This window comes from Tiliqua scincoides, chromosome 1, assembly GCF_035046505.1.
Source record: "Tiliqua scincoides isolate rTilSci1 chromosome 1, rTilSci1.hap2, whole genome shotgun sequence".
NCBI classification, from domain to species: domain Eukaryota; kingdom Metazoa; phylum Chordata; class Lepidosauria; order Squamata; family Scincidae; genus Tiliqua; species Tiliqua scincoides.
The window spans coordinates 253,838,462-253,863,329 of NC_089821.1; the positions used below are offsets into that span (position 1 = coordinate 253,838,462).

At 42.9% G+C, this 24,868-nt stretch overlaps 1 protein-coding gene across 1 annotated transcript in view; it reads left to right on the forward strand.

The window, feature by feature from the left end:
- USH2A (usherin) overlaps window positions 1–24,868 on the forward strand; it is a 567,365-nt gene that overhangs the window by 335,140 nt on the left and 207,357 nt on the right. The window contains exons 38-40 of the mRNA XM_066623430.1: window positions 12,173–12,323; window positions 12,491–12,633; window positions 22,669–23,297. Coding sequence (XP_066479527.1) covers window positions 12,173–12,323; window positions 12,491–12,633; window positions 22,669–23,297 — 923 coding nt within the window. The remainder of the gene's footprint in view (window positions 1–12,172; window positions 12,324–12,490; window positions 12,634–22,668; window positions 23,298–24,868) is intronic.

A 24,868-nucleotide genomic window follows, 5' to 3' on the forward strand; every position in this document is an offset into this window, starting at 1 on the left:
TCAGAATGCCAATGCAAGGGAGGGCACCAGGATGAGGTCTCTTGTTATGTGGTGTGCTCCCTGGGGCATTTGTTGGGCCACTGTGAGATACAGGAAGCTGGACTAGATGGGCCTATGGCCTGATCCAGTGGGGCTGTTCTTATGTTCTTATGAGTGCTCCACAGGTGTGTAGTGTTGCAAACATAATCACATTATGACTATGTACCATCTAGGCCTGCCAGCAGAAGGGCTAAAGTCTTCCTGCCAGCACCAGTGCAAGTAGCGTTGCCTGCCAGAACAGGTAAACTCCGCACTGAGCAGCATGAGGACGGGGGGGGGGGGAGGTGAATGGGGCAGGGGGAGGGTGGCAATGGGACAGAGAATGAAGCAGATTGGTCTGGTGGGGGACGAGAGTAGTGGCACTGGTGCATGGTGTATCCTATCCCCCTTCCCAGGCCTGATCTGCTGCCATGGGGCAACACAAACTTGCACCAGTGATACTGCTGGTGCGGGTCTGAGTAACCCTATTGGAGCTTCTGGGTCTCTTCCCAGGGCAAGGAGGCAAATGTCCCCTTACCCTGTGGAGCTTTCCAGTAGCCAAAATTCCCCTGCGGGATGAAGCTGTTATACTGCCGCTGCATCAGTGTGCTGGAACTTGGGTAGGATTGGGCTGTAAATTTGTTTGACTTGACTGACTTGTAATGTATTTTGTAGGATACCTGTCAAAATACATCCAGTTTTTCTTTTCCGAGTTCTGTGGTGCATTTTTCCCCACTTCAAAATCCTGCGGTATGTGCTGAAGCTTGATATCATATCCATAAAACACAAAGAAAAGGAAAGGTTGAACTTTAACTATTTCACATTTAATGACTGTACAGGAAGATATTATTCAGGGGATAAAGCTAGGTCTAAGCCATCCAAATGCAACCAAAAAGGTGCCCCTTTGTGGGATGGGAAGATATCTCCTCTGAAGGTAAGGGCTTCTATAGAGGCAAGAGGCTTTCTAAAAATCTCATGAAAATGGACAATGTCCATATTAGAGAGAGAGACTACCAGAACAGACAGCATGATGCCTTCAGTTGGGAAGAAAAACACCTAAATCAGCTTCTAGAGCAGTGGTAGTAATAGGATTTTGAACAATGAAAACCAAGACTTTCCTGGTTGAATAATGGCATTCTTGGTGTGCAGCCAAGAGTTTCCTAGGCTTGATTTTGTTAAGGTATGTGCTTTCAGGAGGACACAAAAGATTAATTGTACCCCAGTTGGAGAGGATCCTGGAAGGACAAAAGACATGGGAGAGTGTGGGCAGCCCTCATGCTTAAGTTTTTGGTGGGACAGGCTTCTTGGAGAAGGGGGTTTGAAAAGACTGTCCTGGTGGCCTGGCCACTGGGCAGTTGGGCTTAATTTACTATTCAGGAAGCTGTGTGCTTGCAAGCTTATAAGGTGGAGAGCCCAAATTTGCCAGACCTCAGAGGAAGATGGTGCACAGATGCCCCTCAGTGCTACAGATTTTCATTCCAATCAATGGCCTTTATTTAGCATGATCTTGATTAGAGGGAGACATGCTTCACTCCTTCCAGAGTGAAGACTGGGCTTACTCTCAGGAATGTCAGCTAAGGAACCAAGATAGGGTTAGGAGAGACTGGGCAAGTTTTAGAAGGTGAGGCCATTGGCAACAAGATGCTATTGATGCCATTATCAGCTTCTCTACTGGGGCAAGTAATTTTTGTTGGGACTGTGGCATAGATCTCAGTCTAGATCAGAGACGTCTGTAGCTGCTGTTTTTAAAAAGGAAAGATTGTACTGTGCCACATGCAAGATTAGTATGTGAACAAATTCTTAAGAGGTGTACCAATGCAAAAATAAACTCAACATTGCGTGGGAGATGCTGTGTACCATTAAGATTGCAAATGACTCACAAGCAGTGAAGTTATGCTTTTTGAAATGACACCATAAATACTCCATCAAAATAGCCCATGAAGATAACAGTATTGCTTTCAGCAAAGTTGCTGTGAAATTGACTTTTTGAGAACACCCCACTAATCTGTAAACAGCAAGTAATCAGAAAGAAAAGCTTTCCTTGTGCAGGGCCTAAATTTCAGTGGGTAAGAAGGTGATTTGGCAATGTGTCTTTAAGGATTTTCATTTCAATAAAACTATACAGGTTGAGCCTCATTATTCGCATGGGTTCAGTTCCAAGCACTCAAAAAATGGATGGCAAAAAACGCACTATAGCAAATCAATTTAAAAAACAAAGTTTATTTGCTCTGGTGATTTAAAAACAGCCTTGATTACCTTTGTGATGTAAGATAAGAGTAATTAAGAAGACAATCCATCAATCAGTCCTCCTCCAAGCGCTTACAAAGGCGCTTCACTCAGCCCCTCCCTTCACCAATACAAATCTTTCAGGTGCTGGGGGGGAAGGGAGGGGTCCACTGGAGAGAGAAGGATTGATGGATTGTCAGCCAGCTGCCCTCTCTCTCATTAAGGAGGCTGTTGTTAAAGGTTTTTAACCAGGTTAAATGGTTAAATCAGTTTTTAAACTGATTTTAAACAGATGCATTTTTCCCCTTCCCCAGGGATCAGCACATTCCTTCTCATTTGCAGTGGCCATTTGTGTTGAGTCAAATCCATGTATAAAAAATCCGTGTATAAATAGTCTGGACCTTTATAGTTATTTCACTTATAGCCAGTGAGACACAGTATAGTGTAGTGATTAAAACACTGGACTATGAACCAGCAAAGCCCATCAGAGGCTTAGCTAGGTCATTTGACACCCAGGGCCCATAAATTTTTGTCACCTGGTATGACTTAAACAACATAATTAATATTAATTATATTGTTTAATTGATTGATATATTGTTTAATTAATTAATTCACTTTTTATACCACCCTTCCTCTAAGCAGCTCAGGGTGGTGTACATGGTTCCTCCCCTTATTTTGTCCTCACAACAACCCTGTGAGGTTGGTGAGACAGAGATAGTAATAGTCATGACATGGAATGAATAATAAAAAATGGCCAGAAAAATAAATGCAGTGAATATTTCCCCACAAGCAATGGATGAAATTCTGCATCAAATGGTATATAGTATGATGGTATTATTCCTAAAAGCCACAATTTCCAGAATTTTGGTCACTAGGGTGTCACCCCCCCCCCATGTCTCATTGGCCTGTTTTGAGTGAAGGCAGTGGTTCTCAAACTTTTCACACTTTGACCCACATTTTAGAATGACAATCTGTCCAGGACCCACCCGAAGTGATGTTATGGCTGGAAATGACATCATTAAGCAAAATAAAATAGTTATAAATAATTAAATTAAAGAAAAACAGATAAATAAGGGGAAGCCAGCCCTGTTTCACCAAGTCAATTTTCTCTGTAGCCTGCCTGCAGTAACACCTTCCTCCAAAATCAGTAAGGTCTTCAGCCCTCTCCAGTGCCCAGCTTACCATTTCAAGCCTCTGTTTTATTCTTTTGGGGAGGTTGCTGCCTGCAATAACATCCTCCCCCCCCCCACACACACACAAATAAAGCAGTGAGATTTTCAGCCCTCCCCAATGCCCACCTTACCAGCTCAAGCCTCTGGTTTATTCTTTGGGGGGGACTGCCTTCTGGAGCATTTGTTGAACTCCACTTTCATCAGATCGGGACCATGCAGCCAGCCTTGCATTCCCCTTTGCCTGATTTGACCAGGAGCCAAGGCACATTTGCTTACTTGTGAGTAAACGCGACCGTGTGGCTTACTTTTGCTTTCCATAGGGCTCAATACATTTGTCTGCTTGGAGGGAGGGACTTCCTTCTTGGGTGTTTTTTTTGGGCTGCTTTCATTGGATAGGAACCATTCTGATGTCATTGGATTCCTCTCAGCCTGCCCTTTTCGACAAACTATGGCAAGTTTGCCTACTCGCATGCAAACGTATGATATGGCTCAGTTTCATTTTCCATAGGGTTCCATGCATTTTTTGGTTTCCGGTTTTTTGGCCATAACTTTTGATGGAAAGAAGATATTTCAAACTGGATTTTTGTATTGCATTCTGCTGGAAATTCCGCATCCAACGATATAGGGCATGATGGGGTTATGCCTAACCTTCATGATGTTAGCGATGTTGGGGCATTTGTGGTGTTACACCCCCCGGGTGGTACCCGGGGTGGATCGCCCCCGCCCCCGCTAGCTACGCCACTGCCCCCCCCATTCAGATCTCACCTCTGCCTTTAACTCATTAGGTGATTCACTGTCTTAGTCCCACTTAAATCTGCAGTATGAGAATAAAAATAGTGAGGCATGCGGAATTTTCATTTTTCAGTTTTCAGTGTAAAAAGCGAACTTCCTAGTGTTGTGCAAAACATCTTGAAAATGAACCTCTGTAGTGTTGCATTATTGTGTGTTCATGCATGTGTGTGCACCTATGTTTGGAGTGTTACTAGCAGTTTTTTTAAAAGCATGTGTAATATACAGACACGAGGAAAAACCATTTCATCTGCAGGGATCCTGTATGGTGGCCTATGGTACAGCTACATGCTTTGTTGGGGAAGGGGAAGGCATGGATGAAACGTTCAACAAGGGATTTATTTTAGTGACTCCAAAAGAGGGAGGGGTAAAAAAATAGTTCCTAGTTAACATGGGTAGATAGGGGAGAAATTATTTCTAGCAAGCCTGTGCTGGTTCAGTGATTTTGGTTGGACTCAGAGAGGCAGAAAACAAGAAAAGTTGGAAAGGAAAGATGGGTGTGCAGCATTACTGATCCTGGGATGCCTGGCCAGCAAGATGATCCTTGAATGGGGGATGGAATAGGGATGATGATGCAGCACCAATAGGTTTCCCAAGAGATGCACATCAGTAAAAGCAGATTAACAAGACATGGTCCTCCAAGACATGGCCTCTAGTGTTATAAAAAGGTATATCTACATAACAAATGGCTTTAGAATTACTTGTGTGATTGAAGTTTTCCTCAAGCAATTCGTTCTTATCAGGAGGTCTAAAATATGACTGAAAAAAAGTGAATTGTAAGTAGTGATAAGAACATAAGAATATAAGAAGAGGCCAAGGGCTGGATCAGGCCAAGGGCCCATCTAGTCCAGCTTCCTGTATCTCACAGTGGCCCACCAAATGCCCCAGGGAGCACACAAGACAACAGGTACAACCTTCGTCCTGGTGCCCTCCCCTGCATCTGGCAATCAGAGGCAGCTTGCCTCTAAAACCAAGAGCTTACACATAAAAAGTGATGACTGGTAAAAGGAATTTATCCCTTCATAGGTTTAGATTAGCATGTGATATCCATTATAGATGTGCACTTGTTTGTTTATTCCTTGTTTTGGTAGCTCATCATTCTATGACAGTTATTGGCTGGATATCTTTTTAAACAGCATGACATATAATTGGCTTTCTTGGACAGTTATAAATTCCATCCAGTGTCTCTCTGACAGGTATTTATAATCATTAATCAGTCAACTAATTGCTTATTGGCATTCTTTTATTCTATGCATAGTTTTAGCTGAAGTTCAGCTTGAGTAGGAATGATGAACCTGTAAACAAACTTGTTGAGATCGGTCTCTGGGTGTTCCTCTCAAATTTGTCTTTAAAGTCTGAAGTACATTCTGAGTACTATCTACAGGAACAAATAACACAACGTCCAGTCATATTTCGACTTGGGTTTTGACCCATAACCACTTTATCAGTCTAGGCCAGAGTTGAAGTTATTTTTGAAAGTTTTTGGCTGTCCTGACCTTTCTTTTCAGAATTATTAGCAAGCAGTCACAGTTTCTTGAGTGAGGAAAGAGCCTTGTGCTTGTCCAGTGGCATAGTTAGTGGGGGTGCAAAGCACTTCCTTTTGCAAGGAGCCTTACTGCGGCCTTACTGCGGCATGCAAATGACCCCTCCCTCTCCCCTTCAGAGCCATTCGTCACAAGGCTTAACCCAACAAACCTTGTAATGCTAGCGTTATTAACGTATGAAACCTGCATAAGTTCTTTTTCAGAGCTTATTCAGTGGCACATCAGGACTCTCTACCAACTTCATCTTCTAGTAACCTCTGCTTAGGCTGCAATCCTATGCACACTTTCCTATGCACACTTTCCTGGGGAATAAGCCCCATTAAATTCAGTGGGACTTAAGTGCTGAGTAGACATGCATAGGATTGGGCTGTTAATCTCCAAAGTGTCAGGACTGTCTAGTTCAATGTGCATTATATGGATTAGCCATGTTGTAAGGGGAGGGTTCTGATGGTAATAATTTTCAGCCTTTGTACTTTTTCTTCATAATTGCACCATGCCATTTCACCATGCTAATTGAGTATTTACTGGACAAGATGTGTTGATTCAGTAAGTTACTGGTGGAGTGGTTGCCCCTTGAGGGCTGTATTAAACCTTGAAGAGAGCATTTTGAGTAACGCTGCTTGTTAGAGACAATATATCACCCTGATAGGTACACAGCTCTTCTGTTAAGAATGTGGCAGAGAAATTACTGCTGCCTTCTCATTATTGCTTGGGTATTAAGCAATTTCTCAGACTAGAAGTTAGGACTAAAGAAGTGGGAGAGGGAGATATTCCTTAAAACATCCCCATTACTAAGGCCAGTCAAATGCTTTCTTTATCTTTGGATAGACATTTTGGTAGACATTTGATCTGAAGCTGAAGGTGATCAGTTGTTTGGTAAGCGCTTGATAGGTTTAATGATCACCATGTGACTAGTTTTACAGAACACCTTTTGGATTATTGCCCAACAGAGACTTCTACAAAAGTGCTTCCTTCCTTTAGTGTGTAATTTTGTGTTCTCTGCCTACGCTTTCACAAATTATGAGTAGGTCATAGGAAACCTTTCATGCAATAGGAATCTCTTACACTGTCCAGAGCGTGAACACAAAAACAGTGGCCCAGAAATCATATCTTCCTGAACTAACATGACAGAAATGTGTCCTCAGCTGTTTGCTTTTAATTTAATGCAGAAATATTTGTTTTCACTGTAGTTTCACATTTTTGTTGTCAGAAGATGTTAATTTTTAGACAGCTAGGATGACTCTTAAATGTTGGGTTATGCCAAATAGCACAACCATGTTCTACAACTGTTCTTTGTCAGTTTTTCAGAAGAAGAAGAAATGTATCTATTTCAGTAGAATATGGTGACATAGGGAAGTTGGCAGCAAACATGATATAATTATGTTATAGGCAGGAGGTCTGGCTCAGTTAGTAGAGCTGCCACCTTGTATGCCTGAAGATCTGAGGCTATAAGTTTGAAGCAACCAGAAATACCTGAGAACTGATGACACACTGATATACTGATGAACTGACCCTAGGTGGCAGAGAGGAGTTGCCGTCAAGTGGAGCGTGGTGGCGGGAGGGTGGAACGGAGGCAGGGAGGGGGTTTCTGGGTGGGAGAAGATTAGAACGGGAAAGAATCAGGCCTAGGAGGGAGGGTGGGATTGTTGACAGCAGCACATGCTATATCTTAAAACCTGGCCCCAGCCTAGACAGCCCTATTGGCTTCTGAATAGGTTTGCCAGCTGCGCCAGCTAAATAGCTGGTGTGGATCCAAGTACCCCCATAGAGCAAGCTGGGGTGACACATGAGGTAAAGGAGAAAATATCCTCTTTTCCTGAGGTGACCTGCCTGCTTTTAACCTGCATTAGATATAGCACAGGCCAATGTTTCTCTGTAGATCGGGACCCACTAGGTGAATCACGAGCCAATTTCAGGTGGGTCCCCATTCATTTTAATATTTTATTTTTAATATATTAGACAATGCTACCATGGTATATGATTGCATTTGGGGAAATGTTACATACCTGTACTTTTAACAAGCTACTATGTATATTCTTTTAACAGTGATAGCACAGGCCTACAAAATTGGGGGTCAGAAAGTTTTTCCCAAACTTTATGGTGGTTTGATATGTATTCTGGGTGCCGATTCCAAAAATGGCATCTGTTTTGCCCTATCACATCTAGTTTTGGAGATATAGTATAGCCTTATTAGTGAATGGTTCAAGCAGCTTCCTCATGAGGAAGCCATGGTGTAGGCTTCCTCATGAGGAAGCTGCTTGAACCATTCACTGATGAGGCTATGCCGTGTCTCAAAAACTAGACGTGATAGGGTAAAATGGATGCCATTTTTGGGAACAGCACCCCAAATATACCCAGGAATTGGTGTAACGTTTAAGGAAGAAAAATGTGTGTTGGCCTGTGTAGTCAATGGGACTTACTCCTGGGTAAGTGTGGGTAGGATTGAAGCCTAGGATTGTTAAAAATGTTCCTGCTTGATAATGTCACTTCTGGTCATGACCACTTCCAGTGGGTACCAACAGATCCATGAAAGCTGAGTGTTGGGAGAGTTAGGACAAACAGAAGAAAATATTTCTTTACCCAGCATGTAATTAGTTTGTGGAACTCTTTGCCACACGAAGTAGTTATGGCATCTTGCCTGGATGCCTTTAAAAGGGGATTGGACAAATTTCTGGAGGAGAAGTTCATTACGTGTTACGAGTCGTAGTAGATATGTGCAAACTCTTGATTTTAGAGGCAGGCTGCCTCTGATTGCCAGATGCAGGGGAGGGCACTGGTTCGCAGGTTGTGCCTGTTTTCTTGTGTGCTCCCTGGGGCATTTGGTGGGCCACCGTGAGATATAGGAAGCTGGACTAGATGGGCCTTTGGCCTGATCCAGTGGGGCTCTTCTTATAAGTCCCAGTGCTAAATATGTGAGAACTACTGGTACAGACGTTTGCAGCCTGGCTGTACCAGCGTTGATTAGGATTACACTGTAAGCTATGAAAGGTTTTGTGTTGTATGCCTGAGAACCCAGGCCTTTATTGCTATAAAGATTATTTACTGGGCTTCAGATTTGAAGTTAAAAGTATAACTGAAACATATTTATACTGCCTTTCTGCTCCCTATAGGTTTTCTATGTCTGTCCCCCAATTTGTATTTTGTGTTCAGCATGCTTGGTTTTTGGCAACTCTACATATTCCAACATTTAATTGTTTTTGCACTTTTGCACTTCTATAATATTAAAAAACATTTTGCATATTAATCAAAATGTACAATGGCTTTGTACATTTGACACTGCCAATAGATGTTCAGTTCGTGAAAAACGTATTACTATTAAAAATGCCTTTGGGGTTTATAAATAAATGTTGTGGAACTTGTTCTCTTTGCCCCACCTATCAAGAGAAACAAAGAGCAGCCGTAGACCTTTTTTTACTTCCTTTTAGCCTACACTGTCACCTCTAAGCAGGCCTTCTACTCATAAAATAAGAGCATTGATGAAATCCATGGAAGTTACATAGATATAGTCTATAGAAACAGGAGACAACACTTTGCTTAAGTGCTTAAGGATCACACTGGTTAGGGAAAAGTACCACATGGAGTTGTTAGTAGGGTACAAGGGACGAACACTGTAGATTACTTTTCACAATCTAAGGTCTAGTTGGATGACAGTGTAGAGAATATGACAATGTACTTCATGAATGTTCAAGTTCTTCCATGCACACACTGGGGTTTCTCCAGTTTTCTGTTCCAATCCTCCTTTCATTGCTTCTCAGACATCTGAGTTTCAAAAATGTTGAGGGTCTCTGAATTCTGAAAAAGAGAACCTAAAGACCCATTATGTATAAACAAAATTCTGACACTCATCTCACACCCAATAAGCTACTTCTGAACTTCAGGGACTCTTAGACTCTACAAAACCCTTCAGATTGAACAAGATGCTAATATGCCCAGTGCTGTTTATCTCAGATAAAAATGTGACCTCATGCCATGGTCGAGAGCTTCAGATGCACTGTGATAGCAGGCTAAGCTGGTGGTCTATCTGACAGAAGGCCCAATTGAAAGTATAGCCCTGTTAGGACTTCAGACAGCTCTGATAAGAAACAAAGGATGCAGTGATTTGAAGGACTCAGATGTTGCATCAGCAAAAATTGGCACTCACCAAAGATCTTTATGTGTATGTGGGCTTCTTAAGTAGGTAAGTGTTTCTTAGGGAATCTCTGCCCCATCCCTGCAAAGAATGTTTGGTGCTAAGGAGCTCTTGCCTGATTCTGGAATTGTTGGCTCCAATGGCAGAGGGGGAATGTTGGCCTCCTAGATGGGAAGTTCTTGGAATCTGAGAATAGGGACAGAGCAATGGATCAGGGAGGGAGAGGGTGAATCTGGGTCCTGAGGTCCTCCTCCTACGGGAGATTTAGGCAGGCTGGCAATGACTGGGGCCTACTTCAAGAGAATTCCCCTCCCCCAACCCGTCTTCTCCCTTGGGTCCTCATCTTTGGACTGAGGAAGTTCTGGTCCTGGGGTCATGAAACTCTAGATGAACAACTCCATATGTCTTGTAGCACCTTAAAAATTAACAAATTTATTTCAGCATAAGCTTTTGCAGACTGTGAATGCTCCTCTAGAAATTGAGTGTGTGTGTCATTTGATGAATGTTATTACCTGATAATGTCACTTGAATTAACTGCGCTAACTACTGTTTGGTGAATGGAACAAACTTTGTTGTTGTAATCCCAGAGGACAAAACAGGAAACAAATATGCTTGAGTTCAGATTAGAATAGATAATCTAACATAGCAATTGCACATTCAAATATCAAAGAATAACAGCCCAATCCTGAGCTGCCCAGGGCGTGCAGCTTCGGCAGCAGCGAAAACGGCTGCCGCCGGATCCTGCATGCCTCGGGCTATCGTGGACGGCACCTTGGGAGAAGGGGACTTTTGTCCCCTTCTTTGTTAAGGGAAGTAGCCCCGCAAAGGGGCTACTCAAGTTGGTCAGCGGTAAGGTAAAGGCACTCATGTAGGGCACTGAGCCCCTCACGAACACGCAGGATCTGGTGGAGTGGAGCTCCACTAGACCCCCCTCCCTCCCACCAGCATGCCTCCCGCCCACCCTCTCCCCGCCACCCGCCTCCCCATCACACCTCCTCCCCGCCCTCTCTCCACCCTCCACCTGCCTCCCCCCTCCGTGGAATGCCTCCTCTCTGCCCCCTTCCTGCCCCCGCTTACTGTGACGCGGCTTGGCGGTCCGTGAGACTGCTGAGCGGAGAGGATGGGTGCCCGCCCAGCACTAGCCCAGTACTAATCAGCGCTGGACCAGCACGGGTGCTGGCCTGGCAGTAAGCCTCACAAATGTGCCTTATGGCACATTTGTAACAGCTGGTGCACCGAGCTCAGGATTGGGCTCTAAGGCCGCAATCTTATCCACTCTTTCCTGGGAGTAAACCCCATTGACTATAATGGAACTTACTTCTGAGTAGACATGGACAGGATTGGGTTCTAAATAAGATTTCCCAAAGGTGAAGCAAGTGTGGTTTACAATTGCTTGACCATACAGGATGTGGTTGTCTGTTCTTATCCCTATGGCCCAATGCAATAGATGGCCTATGGCAGCAGATCTCACAGTCTGCTGCTGTAATATGGTGTCTCAAAAGCTGCAGAGTGTCTTGAGTTTTGGATACACTGGCACAAACTGGTGAAACAGCTGGAGGCCCTTTGCATGTGCCAGTGGCTCTGGGATACTGCACAGGAGCAGATAAGGTAGTATGGGTGAAGGTGGTTCATGGGTGGTTCAGAAGAGAATTGAGGGAGGAGTGAATTAGGCAGGGGCAGCTCAGAGACAAGAGGGAATGGAGCTCGGTGGCAGCAATGCATGCCAGGACTCTATTCCCCCCTTCCATCCTGGACCTATGAGGCTCCTCAGAGTTATGCCAGTAAAATAGCTGGCATAACTCCTAGGAGACCTATTGATGACATGGCAGCCTATGGACCAGTAAATAAAAATATGTATACTTCTCCTGGGCAATCCAGTTGCCTCCCCAGGCCTCCGACAGCATGGCTGCATGGAATAAATAGGATCGGAACATTTGAACCAATCTGCTTACCTATCTCACATCAGATAATAATAGTAATTTTGAGAGGAGCAGAATAATTCGCAATTTCGTCTGCTGAGGTAGACAGGACAAGTTTTTAGAACATCACATCTGAAATCCTATTGGTGTCGTGGGATGGATTTCGCCACAGACACACGACGAGAGTGGCATTGAAATGGAAAGTGTATAGCACAATAGTACAATAATGAAAAAGGATGTTGAATTAAATGGACCATGCTTACATTGCTGTTGATCCTCAGAAACAGTTTTTCTAATGCATGGAGCATTTTGATTCCATCCAGCATATGTTCTCCACATTTTTCTCTGCTCTAATTCATCCATGTTTTTTGACAGCTCCAGATGGCATGTTGCCTCCAAGGCTTTCATCTGCCACGCCGACCAGTCTTCAGGTTGTCTGGTCTACACCAGTTCGCAACAATGCTCCAGGCTTGCCCAGCTACCGACTTCAAATGAGGCCCAGGCACTCCCCCGATGATATTCAAGAGTATGCAGATAATGAGCTCTCAATTGATTGTGAAAAAATCTAAAATGTTTTTGGAGACGTCTTAACTCAAGAGTGGCATTTCTGTGCATATGTAGCATGTCATAGTTTCCTTCCTCCCTTTTTAAAAAAGTTCTCTTTTTTTCTTTCTTTCTTTTTTTTTGCTTTAGGTTGCTTTCCAAACCTTCGGCTTCTTTAAACTACATAGTCACAGCTCTGCAGCCATACACAGCATATGAAATGAGAGTGATTGCCTGCAATGGATATGGTGAGACGTACAGTGACTGGGCTCCAATGGTTACAGCAGAGGACAGTAAGTTGTTTGCAGAACTGCATAGTTCATTTCTACTGACTTAAATATATACACACAGGTGTGTAAAGCATTGCCCTATACGATATTTTAATGACAATGATAAACGGTTAATAAGCATATAATAAAACGTTTATTTTAATCTGTCTAATCCAGGAGTGTCAAACTCTTTTCATACAGAACGTTAGCATTCAGAGCACCTGCTGAGGGCTGGAAGTGACGTCATTCAGCAGAAAGTGACATCCTTAAGCAGATGATGGCCAGAAATAAGCATTTTGTTCTCACATAGAAACTCATTAGCTGCAAATGACAGAAGAGAAAATATGCAAATCTTGATCATGTTTCAAGATATTGGAGAGCCCAATTTTCATGCGGGCTGCATTTCATTTCAGCAGTAACACCTCAGAACTATCCCCTGGGGGCTGGGGATAAGAATAGGCCCTCAGTTTGGCTGTACTTGTCATAAGAGGCGACTAAACAGTCACCGGGTAGATGGGACTCGTCAGCCTGGGAAGGCAGCTCATCTGAGAGAAGGAAAACTCTGATCCCAAACCTCCACTGCCTTGTGGCTACATCCAGTTATGGAAAAGGCTTCAGGAGTCAACCCTGAGGCAAAATCCTGAGCCTGAGGGCTGGATAAAAAGCTTCGGCCTTGTGTTTAACACCCCTGATCTAATCTATTTAATTTGTTGTAAATATTTCTCAGGGATGAACTATTATTCAAAAGTTGCATAAAATTCTTAAAGAGGTTAAGGCTGCAGTACTAGGTTCAGCACTAGAAATGAACATCTGAACAGAGAGGAATTCTGATACATAATTTAGAACTTTGATGCAGATTCCACCCTTGTCTATAGATTTGCAAGTCTGGCTGCAATCCTAGCATACAATTCATTGAGTCAGTAGGATTTAGTTCTGAGCAAGCATGCATAAGAACATAAGAACAGCCCCACTGGATCAGGCCATAGGCCCATCTAGTCCAGCTTCCTGTATCTCACAGCGGCCCACCGAATGCCCCAGGGAGCACACCAGATAACAAGACACCTCAGCCTGGTGCCCTCCCTTGCATCTGGCATTCTGACATAACCCATTTCTAAAATCAGGAGGTTGCGCATACACATCATGGCTTGTACCCCGTAATGGATTTTTCCTCCAGAAACTTGTCCAATCCCCTTTTAAAGGCGTCTAGGCTAGACGCCAGCACCACATCCTGCGGCAAGGAGTTCCACAGACCGACCACACGCTGAGTAAAGAAATATTTTCTTTTGTCTGTCCTAACTCTCCCAACACTCAATTTTAGTGGATGTCCCCTGGTTCTGGTATTATGTGAGAGTGTAAAAAGCATCTCCCTATCCACTCTGTCCATCCCCTGCATAATTTTGTATGATTCAATCATGTCTCCCCTCAGGCATCTCTTTTCTAGGCTGAAGAGGCCCAAACGCCGTAGCCTTTCCTCATAAGGAAGGTGCCCCAGCCCCGTAATCATCTTAGTCGCTCTCTTTTGCACCTTTTCCATTTCCACTATGTCTTTTTTGAGATGCGGCGACCAGAACTGGGCACAATACTCCAGGTGTGACCTTACCATCAATTTGTACAACGGCATTATAATATTAGCCGTTTTGTTCTCAATACCCTTCCTAATGATCCCAAGCATAGAATTGGCCTTCTTCACTGCCGCCGCACATTGGGTCGACACTTTCATCGACCTGTCCACCACCACCCCAAGATCTCTCTCCTGATCTGTCACAGATAGCTCAGAACCCATCATCCTATATCTAAAGTTTTGATTTTTTGCCCCAATGTGCATGACTTAACACTTACTGACATTGAAGCGCATCTGCCATTTTGCTGCCCATTCTGCCAGTCTGGAGAGATCCTTCTGGAGCTCCTCACAATCACTTCTGGTCTTCACCACTCGGAAAAGTTTGGTGTTGTCTGCAAACTTTGCCACCTCACTGCTCAACCCTGTCTCCAGGTCATTTATGAAGAGGTTGAAAAGCACCAGTCCCAGGACAGATCCTTGGGGCACACCGCTTTTCACCTCTCTCCATTGTGAAAATTACCCATTGACACCCACTCTCTGTTTCCTGGCCTTCAACCAGTTCTCAATCCACGAGAGGACCTGTCCTCTAATTCCCTGACTGTGGAGTTTTTTCAGTAGCCTTTGGTGAGGGACCATGTCGAACGCCTTCTGAAAGTCCAGATATATAATGTCTACGGGTTCTCCCACATCCACATGCCTTTTGACCTTTTCAAAGAATTCTATAAGGTTTGTGAGGCAAGACTTACCCATACAGAAGCCATGCTGATTCTTCCTCAGCAAGGCCTGTTCATCTATGTGTTTTAAGATCCTATCTTTGATGAGGCATTCAACCATCTTACCCGGTATGGATGTTAGGCTGACCGGCCTATAGTTTCCCGGGTCCCCCCTCTTTCCCTTTTTAAAGATCGGCGTGACATTTGCTATCCTCCAATCTTCTGGCACCGTGGCCGTTTTGAGGGACAAGTTGCATACCTTAGTCAAGAGATCAGCAACTTCATTCTTCAATTCCTTAATAACTCTTGGGTGGATGCCATCAGGGCCCGGTGACTTATTGATCTTTAATTTATCAATGAGGTCTGAAACATCTTCTCTTTTAACCTCTATCTGACTTAACTCCTCGGTCAGGAGGGGCCGTTCGGGCAGCGGTATCTGCCCGAGGTCTTCTGCCGTGAAGACAGATGCAAAGAACTCATTTAATTTCTCTCCCATCATGCAGAGGATTGTGCTGCTAGATACATATTTACCTGACATATTTAACGTTTTTCTTCTCATCTTTAAGAAGTGCCAGAGGACCTCTTTATATCACAGGTGCTTTTAAAGGATAAACTGTTCCCTGTTCTTATTTGTTCTGCCCCTCTTCCCAGGAACATTCTGACCTCATAGCTAGCACCTAGCAGTCTATCTTGTAGCCACTACACTTCACTGGTTCTCTTGCATCCATGTTTTGAGTATAAGCACTGTTGTTGTTCTAAGTTAGATTGTACAATAGATCCTAGAGGCCTATTTGGTGGGATATAAATTTAATAATTCAATCAGTAAATGAGCTGCACTTTGAATTGATTCAAGAAGTTAGGATTATCAGAATTGCAGTCAGTATGAACCACTTAACATTGGCCAGACCCTCATTTGGAAATACGAATGTAAAGCAGATCATCTTTTAAAAAACACAGTATCAAAAATATTTAATAGTTCTATACAACTGATTATGTTGTACTACTTGTTATGTCCTGTAAAGTATAATACAAATAAGCGAGGGGGGGGGTTCCACTTGAAATTCCACTCTCCCAATATTTGCTGCAAATAGCAACCTTGGAGTTTTACTTTTAGCAGAAGAACAGAAGAACATAGGGAAACACTACCGTTCTTTAACACTACTCTCAGTCAAGAGTGGGATTCCCTCATGGATGCTTTTTCTTAAAGGAGAGAGATAGCCATTCTCTAAGCATATCTCTTAACAACACATTTAACCTCACATGCAGTTTGGCCATAAACTGTCAACACTTTTACACAGAGTTGCAGGAAGGAGCTAGTACTGGCAAGGATACTTTGCAAGAAATTGTATGGCTGATTGGTTAATTGTCCTGTTACTTCAATGAGATACTTCAACAATATCTTCATTTTTAGTCTTCGGATTAACGTGACATTACTGCTAGGTGTAATTTGTCTGCGTATATAATTTCAACATCTTTGGGAAATCCTGTTCATTTCTTTAATATTTTAGAATACTATTGCTTGGTTAGATTATCTAATCTGAACTCCAGTTCATTACATAGTCTGCTCTTTCTTCTGGGACAACCAAGTTTTAGCCAGTCACCAAATGATAGTTAGCACGGCTAATTCAAGAGGTATTATCAGGTAATAACCTTCATAAAATCATTATTGAAACCTTCTCAAATCCAGTACTCATTCACATAGCCGTCATACACAGTTAACAGCCCAGTCCTATGCCTGTCTACTCAGAAGTATGTTCCATTAGAGTCAATGGGGCTTACTCCCAGGAAAGTGTGGATAGGATTGGGCTGTAAGTCATTTCTGCCCAACATTGCATCTATGCAACAGGGACCAAATGTGTACACCGGTGGGCTGGACAAAAATGGGTTAAGAAAGTCACACCCACACAGTGATGTAGCCATGCGGGGAGCAGCAAGGTAAGTACTGCAGGTGCTGCAATGCCTTCTAAGTGGCCCCTCCCACTTGCCATTGGAGCCATTCTGGACAGCAATGGCAATGCCAGGCGCTGCCCAGAATAGCTCCGATGATGAGTGGTAGGTGCGCTTATGCTGCACATTGCGGCACCTGTAGTACTCAACACACTGGCCCCCTCCATAGATACAAGCATAAGAAGAGCCCCGCTGGATCAGGCCAAAGGCCCATCTAGTCCAGCTTCTATATCTCACAGTGGCCCACCAAATGCTTCAGGGAACACAATAGACAACAGACACAACCTGCGTCCTGGTGCCCTCCCCTGCATCTGGCAGTCGGAGGCATCCTACCTCTACCTTGCACATACCTTCCATGACTTGTAACCCAAGATGCACAACTGCACCCACATGGGGGCTGTTATCTCATAAACCGTTAATGCAGAATGGTTTGCATGTGGATTATAGGAATTTGACATGCTATTGTAAGTGAGTGAGGAGAAAAGGTTCATTGTGATGTGGTGAAAAATTCCAAATCTGTGTAGTAAACTGATCTTTAAGAAGATCTTGTGCTATGATAAACACATGGAGCTATTTAAAACTTCATGTTGTGGCTCTTACATATGCACTGGCCTTAAACAATCATGTCATGATTATAATGGTTAAATGTGAACCTTTCTACTCTGAATTTGTCTTGAGACTTTTTCTTTTTGGAATGAAAATATCAGCATAAATAAATTGGCTTTGTGATTAGGCTTTTTCCATTCTTTGTCATCATGAACAAATCAGCTTTTGTTGTGGATTGGAGCTCCTTTTTGTTTGTTCGTTTGTCTTGCAATGAAAATGTATAGACATAGTCTTTGGCGACAAGAAAATGGCATCCTTTCTGGAATCTGCCCCTCCCCCCAGAGTGGAGTGTTTTGTCTCATTTTATAATAAAGCCAGCCTTGAGTGCATGGTTATCACTTTTTCACATTTGCCATTAGGATCTGTGTTATAGACAAAAATTCAACAGACAACTGTAGAGCTTGGTTAGAATTAATAGCATTTCTAAATGGCTCCTATTGTGGTGGTATTTATGATCCAGCCACTGTAAAGTCCTTTAAAACTGCTATATTACTAAATAAGTATATTCCACTTTACTGGAGTGTTCAGTTTCTTCCCCCTGTCCCCCCAAAAGCATGTCATTCTTGTTGCCTTGAATATGTGATGATCTGTTTCAGTTGCCCCTGTATTGATAGACTATGCTACACCATACATATCTATGGAAAGATAATAGCCCTTCCTGTTCACCTCAATCTGTATCAGCAACCCAATCCTATCCCTTGCCTTGCCAATGAAGTGTGCACTGCATGCTATGGTGAGAGGAGGTGTGACCAGAAGGCCAACCAGAGATAAATATTTTTACTTACCTCTGGGTAGGCCTCCTGGCCACCTGTGGGTCTCCTCGGACCCATGCCGGCTATGTAGGTGACATCAATCCAAGGAGAGGAAAGGGGCAGGATGGCTTGGAAAGAGGAGATAGCATCTTGTGCAAGTCACTGCCACCTGATTTCACCTCTCCTCCTAGAATTGTCCCCTGCACCCCCTGCCCATAAACTCTCCCAACTGCCCCCCTGCCCATGACACCCCTCCGCTGCTGACTTAACAGAGTCGGCACATCCCAGGTTCTGCAGCAGCAGGTGTGCAGAGCTGCCACTGCTTTGAAGTGGTGACTCTGAATTGCCTGGCAGCAGCTCAAAGTCTGCACTTTTCCTGGACCTTTTAGAACACCATGTTGGGAGATATGCTGTCCTAACAGGTCCATAGGATTGAGCCATAAGTAAATAAACACTCATTTCTAGTCAGATCATTAGAAAAGATTAATGATAATTTTGTAGCTTCACTTTTTAAAATCGAGACTGAACTTTTGAAGTAGATGAGCAAAATAGCCTGCCATAAAAGATAATTTAATTTGCCAAAATGAAACTACCTTCCACTATTAATGCTGTAATGAAATGGCTTGAAGAATGAATCACGTACATTAAGGGAAGTGATACGCCCCTCCATTCATATTCTGCAAGTTCGCTCTATAAACAATTCCTTTCGAGTAAAAGAGTGTATTATTTTATTTTCAGCATTGGCAGGCTAAGCTGTGTTGCTGTCATACTCTGCCATCTTCCCTCCGGTGACAACCGCATTGACAACATGTTATATTCCACATTGATTTTACAGTTAAGGAGCTGATTGTGATATATAGAGATTTTAAGAATTCAGCTGAGAGGCTGACTTTTGCCTTTTATCATTCCATTAAAATTTTATAACCATCTTTTTCATGTCATTTCACCCATGAATTCTTACTTTAGAAAGTGATAGCTACCGCTGCGAGCATAACTTTTCTCATGTTCAGAGCTTTTTATTGTATTAGCAAACTACCCCAATTATAGTTAATACTTGTGTTTTACATAATTGTGGTGACCCTTTCAGCCAAGCAGGCCCACGCTAGTTGATTTGTATGTGTATGTGTATAGGGAAGCAGATGATTCTGCTTGTCATTTTAAATGAAAGCTGCTATAGAAGAGTCTTGGGGACCACAATTTAACACTTTATCCAGCGGGGCCAATTAAATGGCTCTCCAATGTCTTGTTTGAATTGAGTGAGTTAAAAATCTGCCTTTTAAAAGGGCTGCAGAGAGAGCGTATGGAAAGGTATCTGTTTTTTAAAAAAATGTGTTGGAGGGGAGTAGAAAATTGAAGTTAAGCATCTCTTCTCATACATTATAGCCGATAATGTTAAAAGGGCTATGTCTAAACTCTGCAGGGGTTTGTAACACAAGTTCATCTCATTATCCCAAATGTTTCACCTATAATGCCAGCAGTGTAATCAGTAGGGATGAAAGGCTTATTCCTCTTATCACAAGGGAGAGCAAATGGCTTGATTATTTTCCTCCTGCAGATACCCATGGTCTGATCATTCAGATATATGTATAATTATACATATCGCGCTTTCAGAGCGCGATACCATAGTCTTTCGAGACTGAAGGTTGCCAATACAAAAATGTATAATTAGAAAAATTGCTGATGACCATCCCTGTAAAAATATATCTTCAAAGAGCTTTAAATATGTTTAAGATGAATGTCTGAAAGTCACTATCGTGGTATATCTTATATACCTTAAAGCTTAATAAGGGATTTTTTTCCCCTTACAGGTGCGATTGCCATGCTAAAAATCCTCTTTTTTCATAAGTTTAAAAATATTATAATCTACACACTTTTGCTGGCACTGCACTGATTCCAAGGAGATTTTTTTTTTCTGAGGCATTCCAATTCTGAGTTTAATTTCATGAGTGCTGAGATTGGCTAGGGCATGATTTCAAATAGCATCTGGAGAGTATTTTATACATCTGAATTGCACTCATTTTGTATTGTGAAAAGAACCTAAAATAAAATCTCACTTTTTAAGAGAAAATATTTCATCACAGCAACTTATTCACAGAAATTTAACTCACTATATGAGTGCAATTGGAACCAGCAACAGAGGGTGTATTATCAGGGAAAAAAGAGGTGGGGATGTAAAAAAAATTATGCATATTTTTTATTTCTTATACTTCCTCGATCCCCAAATACTTTGTTTAATAATGATCCAGAATTACTGTTCCCTAATCAACAATATTGTATTTGCTTTTCAGCAGCCAGTAAAAAATTGGGGATTTTGGATATGGAATAAAACTTTCTGTTGAGCTATGGTGCAGAATGCAACTGAAAAGCATTGACAACATGTTTGAATTTTAAAATGTGAGCCCTTTTGGTTCTCTGAAACTTAAAAAAAAAAAAAAAGCTTTCAAAAAAGCCAAAGCTGTTTTAAACAATTACTGTACCCAAGTATATCTTTTTAAAAAGATTTTCAATAAAATCTAATGTTCATGGAAAATCTCATAAATGTCAAAATTGCTGTGGGCAGAATAGGGGGACAGAGTATTTTCTTGATCTGCTGTAGCAATTTATAGATTTCAGGATGTGGTTTATAAGAATGCTAAATGTTCTGGAATTACAGCTGTTACTGATCAGTGATTGAGCCAGATTTGTGTTATTGCACCATGTTCTTGCTTGTACCTAGAGAGCAGTAAAGCCTCAATATAATAAAAAGCACCTGCATTTTAAATGAAATTTCAATTGAAAAACTTAACAGCCCTTCAAATTGCAGAATTTAACGCAGCCCAGTAAAGCTTAAATAACACTTTGCCTCCACAGGCTGAGGGTTTTTGCATTCAAGGTGACTTGATTGTGTCGCATGGCGAAATTATTTACAATTAAGGGATTTCTCTGGAGGGGGCTGCAGAGTATTTGCTGTTCCACAACACCTATGCAGGCATATGGTCGGTCTTTTTCAGTATTCATGGAGGCTCCTGAACCTTTATGATAATTGAATCAGTTAGAGTGCTGAGTGGAGCAAGCATAAAACCTGTTAACCTAAAGGTCAGATCTGTGCATTGTTTATTTATCAGTAGGTGAAAGTGCTAAATCGGCAGCTTCTGTCACAGTCACAGTAAAAAATCACCTGTAACATTAACAGGGAGTAGATAAATTGCAAAAAATGGATTAGAATGATAAATAGAATGGAGCCAAAATTGCATATATAATGAGAATTGCAGCAGTGGGTTTTACTGGGCAATAAAATACGCAGCTTGTTATGACAGTGTTTTGGGGCTGTAATTAGGAACATGCTCTAGAAAAAATGCGAAAGCTAGAACCATGGTTCTAAATATCCTGCCAGCTCTATATTTCCTTTATAAGAAATTCAATTTCAACACATTTATTACTGTGCTTGATAAGAGCCAGTTTAATGGCATTGGTGGAGTGTGAAATTTCAGTGAGGGAGATGCAGGTTCATACATAGTCCGGCTTGGCTATGAAGCTCTCTGGTGTCTTTGGGAACACCACTATCTCTCATCCTTACATACCCCAAAGTGGCCAACCAGATGTTCCCAAAAAGCCAAGTAACAGGGCTGGAATGTGACAGCCTCCCTGCCCCCAGCTACTGGTATACTACCTCTAACATGGAGGTTCCATTCAGACATGTTGAGTAGTAGCCATTGATAGAGCTATCCGCCATGGATTTGTCTCATCTCCTTCTAAAATCATTTAAGATGTGGCCATCACCGCAGCTTATGAGACTGAATTCTATACATCTGTTATTTTTATTTTCGCTGTTTATACTGCTTTTCTCCACGGAGCTCAGGGTGGTGTACTTGGTTCTTTCCCTCCTTTTGTTCTCGCAACGACCCTGTGAGGAAGGTTAGGCTAAGTGATAGCGACTGCCCAGAGTCACCCAGGAAGCTTCAAGGTTGAGTGGGGATTTTGCCCTGGATTGTCCAGGCCTAAGCCCAACACCAGAACCACTGACTATACCATCCTGGCATTGTGTAAAGAAGCACACAAGGTTAAAAAGTTAACTCCACGTTGCTGCTTTGAACATTTTGGAGGAAGACTGAAAACAAATATGAGAAATAAAAACTGAATACAGATGCACATGGAATCTTTACATAGGTAGATTTGCACTCTGTAAGAGAATTTGCACTCTGTGTCTCTTGTTATCATTTGATCTCTGTTCTGATTAATACAGCTTTGTTACACTTTTACAAGAAAAAAATTAGGCACCCACTACAATCCTGACTCCTGTGCTTGCACATGCCACTCCTATAAGTGTTGTTGGCCCTATTCATTACTGTCTGCATTGATGGGGGGGGGGGGGAGAGAGAAAGGCTTAATAGTTGAAGAGCCTTGTGTGTGCATTAGTACCTGTGCATCCAACAGGGATGACTGAACTGGAACATCACTGTCTTGTGTTATTAATTGCCTTTTTGCTCTTCATATGTTACAGAGCCAGATCATATAGACCCACCTCTCCTGTTGGATGTTAAATCCAGACAAGCAGCAATTTCCTGGCAGCATCCATCAAAGCCAAACGGCATTATCACCCACTACAATGTTTATCAGAATGGCCAGCTGCACACTACAATTCCAGGAACCAGATCTAAATGCACTGTCCATTCCTTGCATCCTTACACATTTTATCGGTTTCAAGTAGAAGGCTGCACCTCAAAAGGATGTTCTCTGTCCCCTGAAACCCCACCAGTACAGACCCTTCCAGATGCACCAGAAGATATTCCAGCTCCAGAGCTGTATTCTGACACACCAACATCTGTGCTAATATCATGGCAGCCTCCTCTTCATCCAAATGGACTGGTGGAAAACTTTACAATAGAAAGGAGAGTGAAAGGAACAGAACAAGTATCCATTGTTGCCTCCATGCCTTTCAATCATTTCAAGACCTATCTTGACCAAAGTGCTGCTCTTAGCCCTTGGAAGACATATGAATACAGAATATTGGCAAGTACTTTTGGAGGTGGTATTAACAGCAGTTCTTGGGCAGAAGTTATCACCAGGCCTTCAAGACCAGCAGGAGTCCAGACTCCTGAACTGCAACCATTAGGACCAGATACCATACAGGTTTGCTCAGGTTCATTTTTATTCATGCCAATGTACATTTTGTCTTGAAATCACCAGTGTTTAATCCAAGCATCTTCTGATCCAAATTAAAGACTTTGGTGCTTTATGAGGGCTAGTTTCAAGCTATCAGGATATTCACACTGGACCCCTTATCACACCCCTGCTTGATCTGAGTTTATGTTTCATCAACTCTTTATTGCTATGCTATGCTGAAAGTCAAAATGATAGCCTTAATATTCTTGTTATTTCCATGCCTCCCTTAAAGATTCCCTTCCTATGAGCTAGTAAGTAGTTGCCTCAGACAATTGTACCCATCTGTGATCAAGTTCTTAAAATTCTACTCATCCTGATTGATTTTGAGAGCAGAAGAGCCTGCTTACTAAACCCAGACAGTACCTGTCATATATTCTCCAAACTTCTTATTAACCAAACATGTGATATCCTTGGCAATTTACGACCTATTAGAGGCTCCCGACCTGGAACTATATCAGCCTTCCAGTCAGGGATGGGACCTAGTGACGGGTAGTGCAATCCTAACTTGTACTGTAACAGGCAGGCTGGCGGACTTGCGCTGTATCCAGCGCAAGTTTCAGGCTGTCTGAGGATTGGCCCAAGGCAAACTTTTCCCCTTACCTCAGGGAGAGCTGCAACAGCCCCAGTGGAGCTACTTGGATCTGCACAACTAAATTGGTGGCGCACATTCAAGTAACCTGGAGCTGCCCTAGGTTGCCCAGAAACGGGGCTAGGATCCAGCATAAGTGCCGGATTCAAGCCCTGTCTCCCGCTCCCAGCTCACCCCAGGAATGCCTGCCACCTGCCCTCCCCTTCCCTGAAACGCCTCCTCCCTGCCCCCTTCCTGTCCTCCCTAAGCCTCCCCCAGACCCCTGCATAAGCCGAGCTCGGCCGGTGCAAACTTACTGAGCCCTGGGATTTGTGTCGGCGTGAGAAGACCTCCGCACATCCTTACACTGGCCTATTTCTCCTGAGAGTGGTGCGAAAGTGCTTTATAGCACTTTAGCGATACTTTTTGGCTGGTGCAAGGGACTCACGCCAGCCAAAAGGGCACTCTGGATTGCACCCCTAGTTATCTAGCTTGCTTTCTGTTATACCTCAGAGACCACTTCAGGTTCAGAAAGGATAAGAGTTTGCAATACTGGCTCTTGCAATAGGCAGGCAGTATGATTGGCCATAGGCTTGACCAACTATAAATCTTATATTATTAAGCTGCTGCAGGCTGCATTCCAGGCTCTATCCTCTGCTTTTTAAAGGTTCAGCTTCTCCAAGTCATTGATTTCAGGGCCTTTGAGGTAGACAACACCAGAGGCATAACTAGGGTAAAGCCTACGGGGCACCTGTTCCAGGCAGTATGTTAAAGGGGCCGCATGATTGTCCCTCAGGCTCCACCCTAGATATGGAGGAGGCCCTGGCAGCTTTGTACACCCCCTCCCCATTTCTTCTTCTGAAAGGGAGCATCCCCAGGAGAAGGAACAGGGAGCATGAAGCTGCTGCAATGACTGTCTTGCACATGTCTGCCTCCTTCAGGCAGAACCTAGAAGTGACATCACATGACA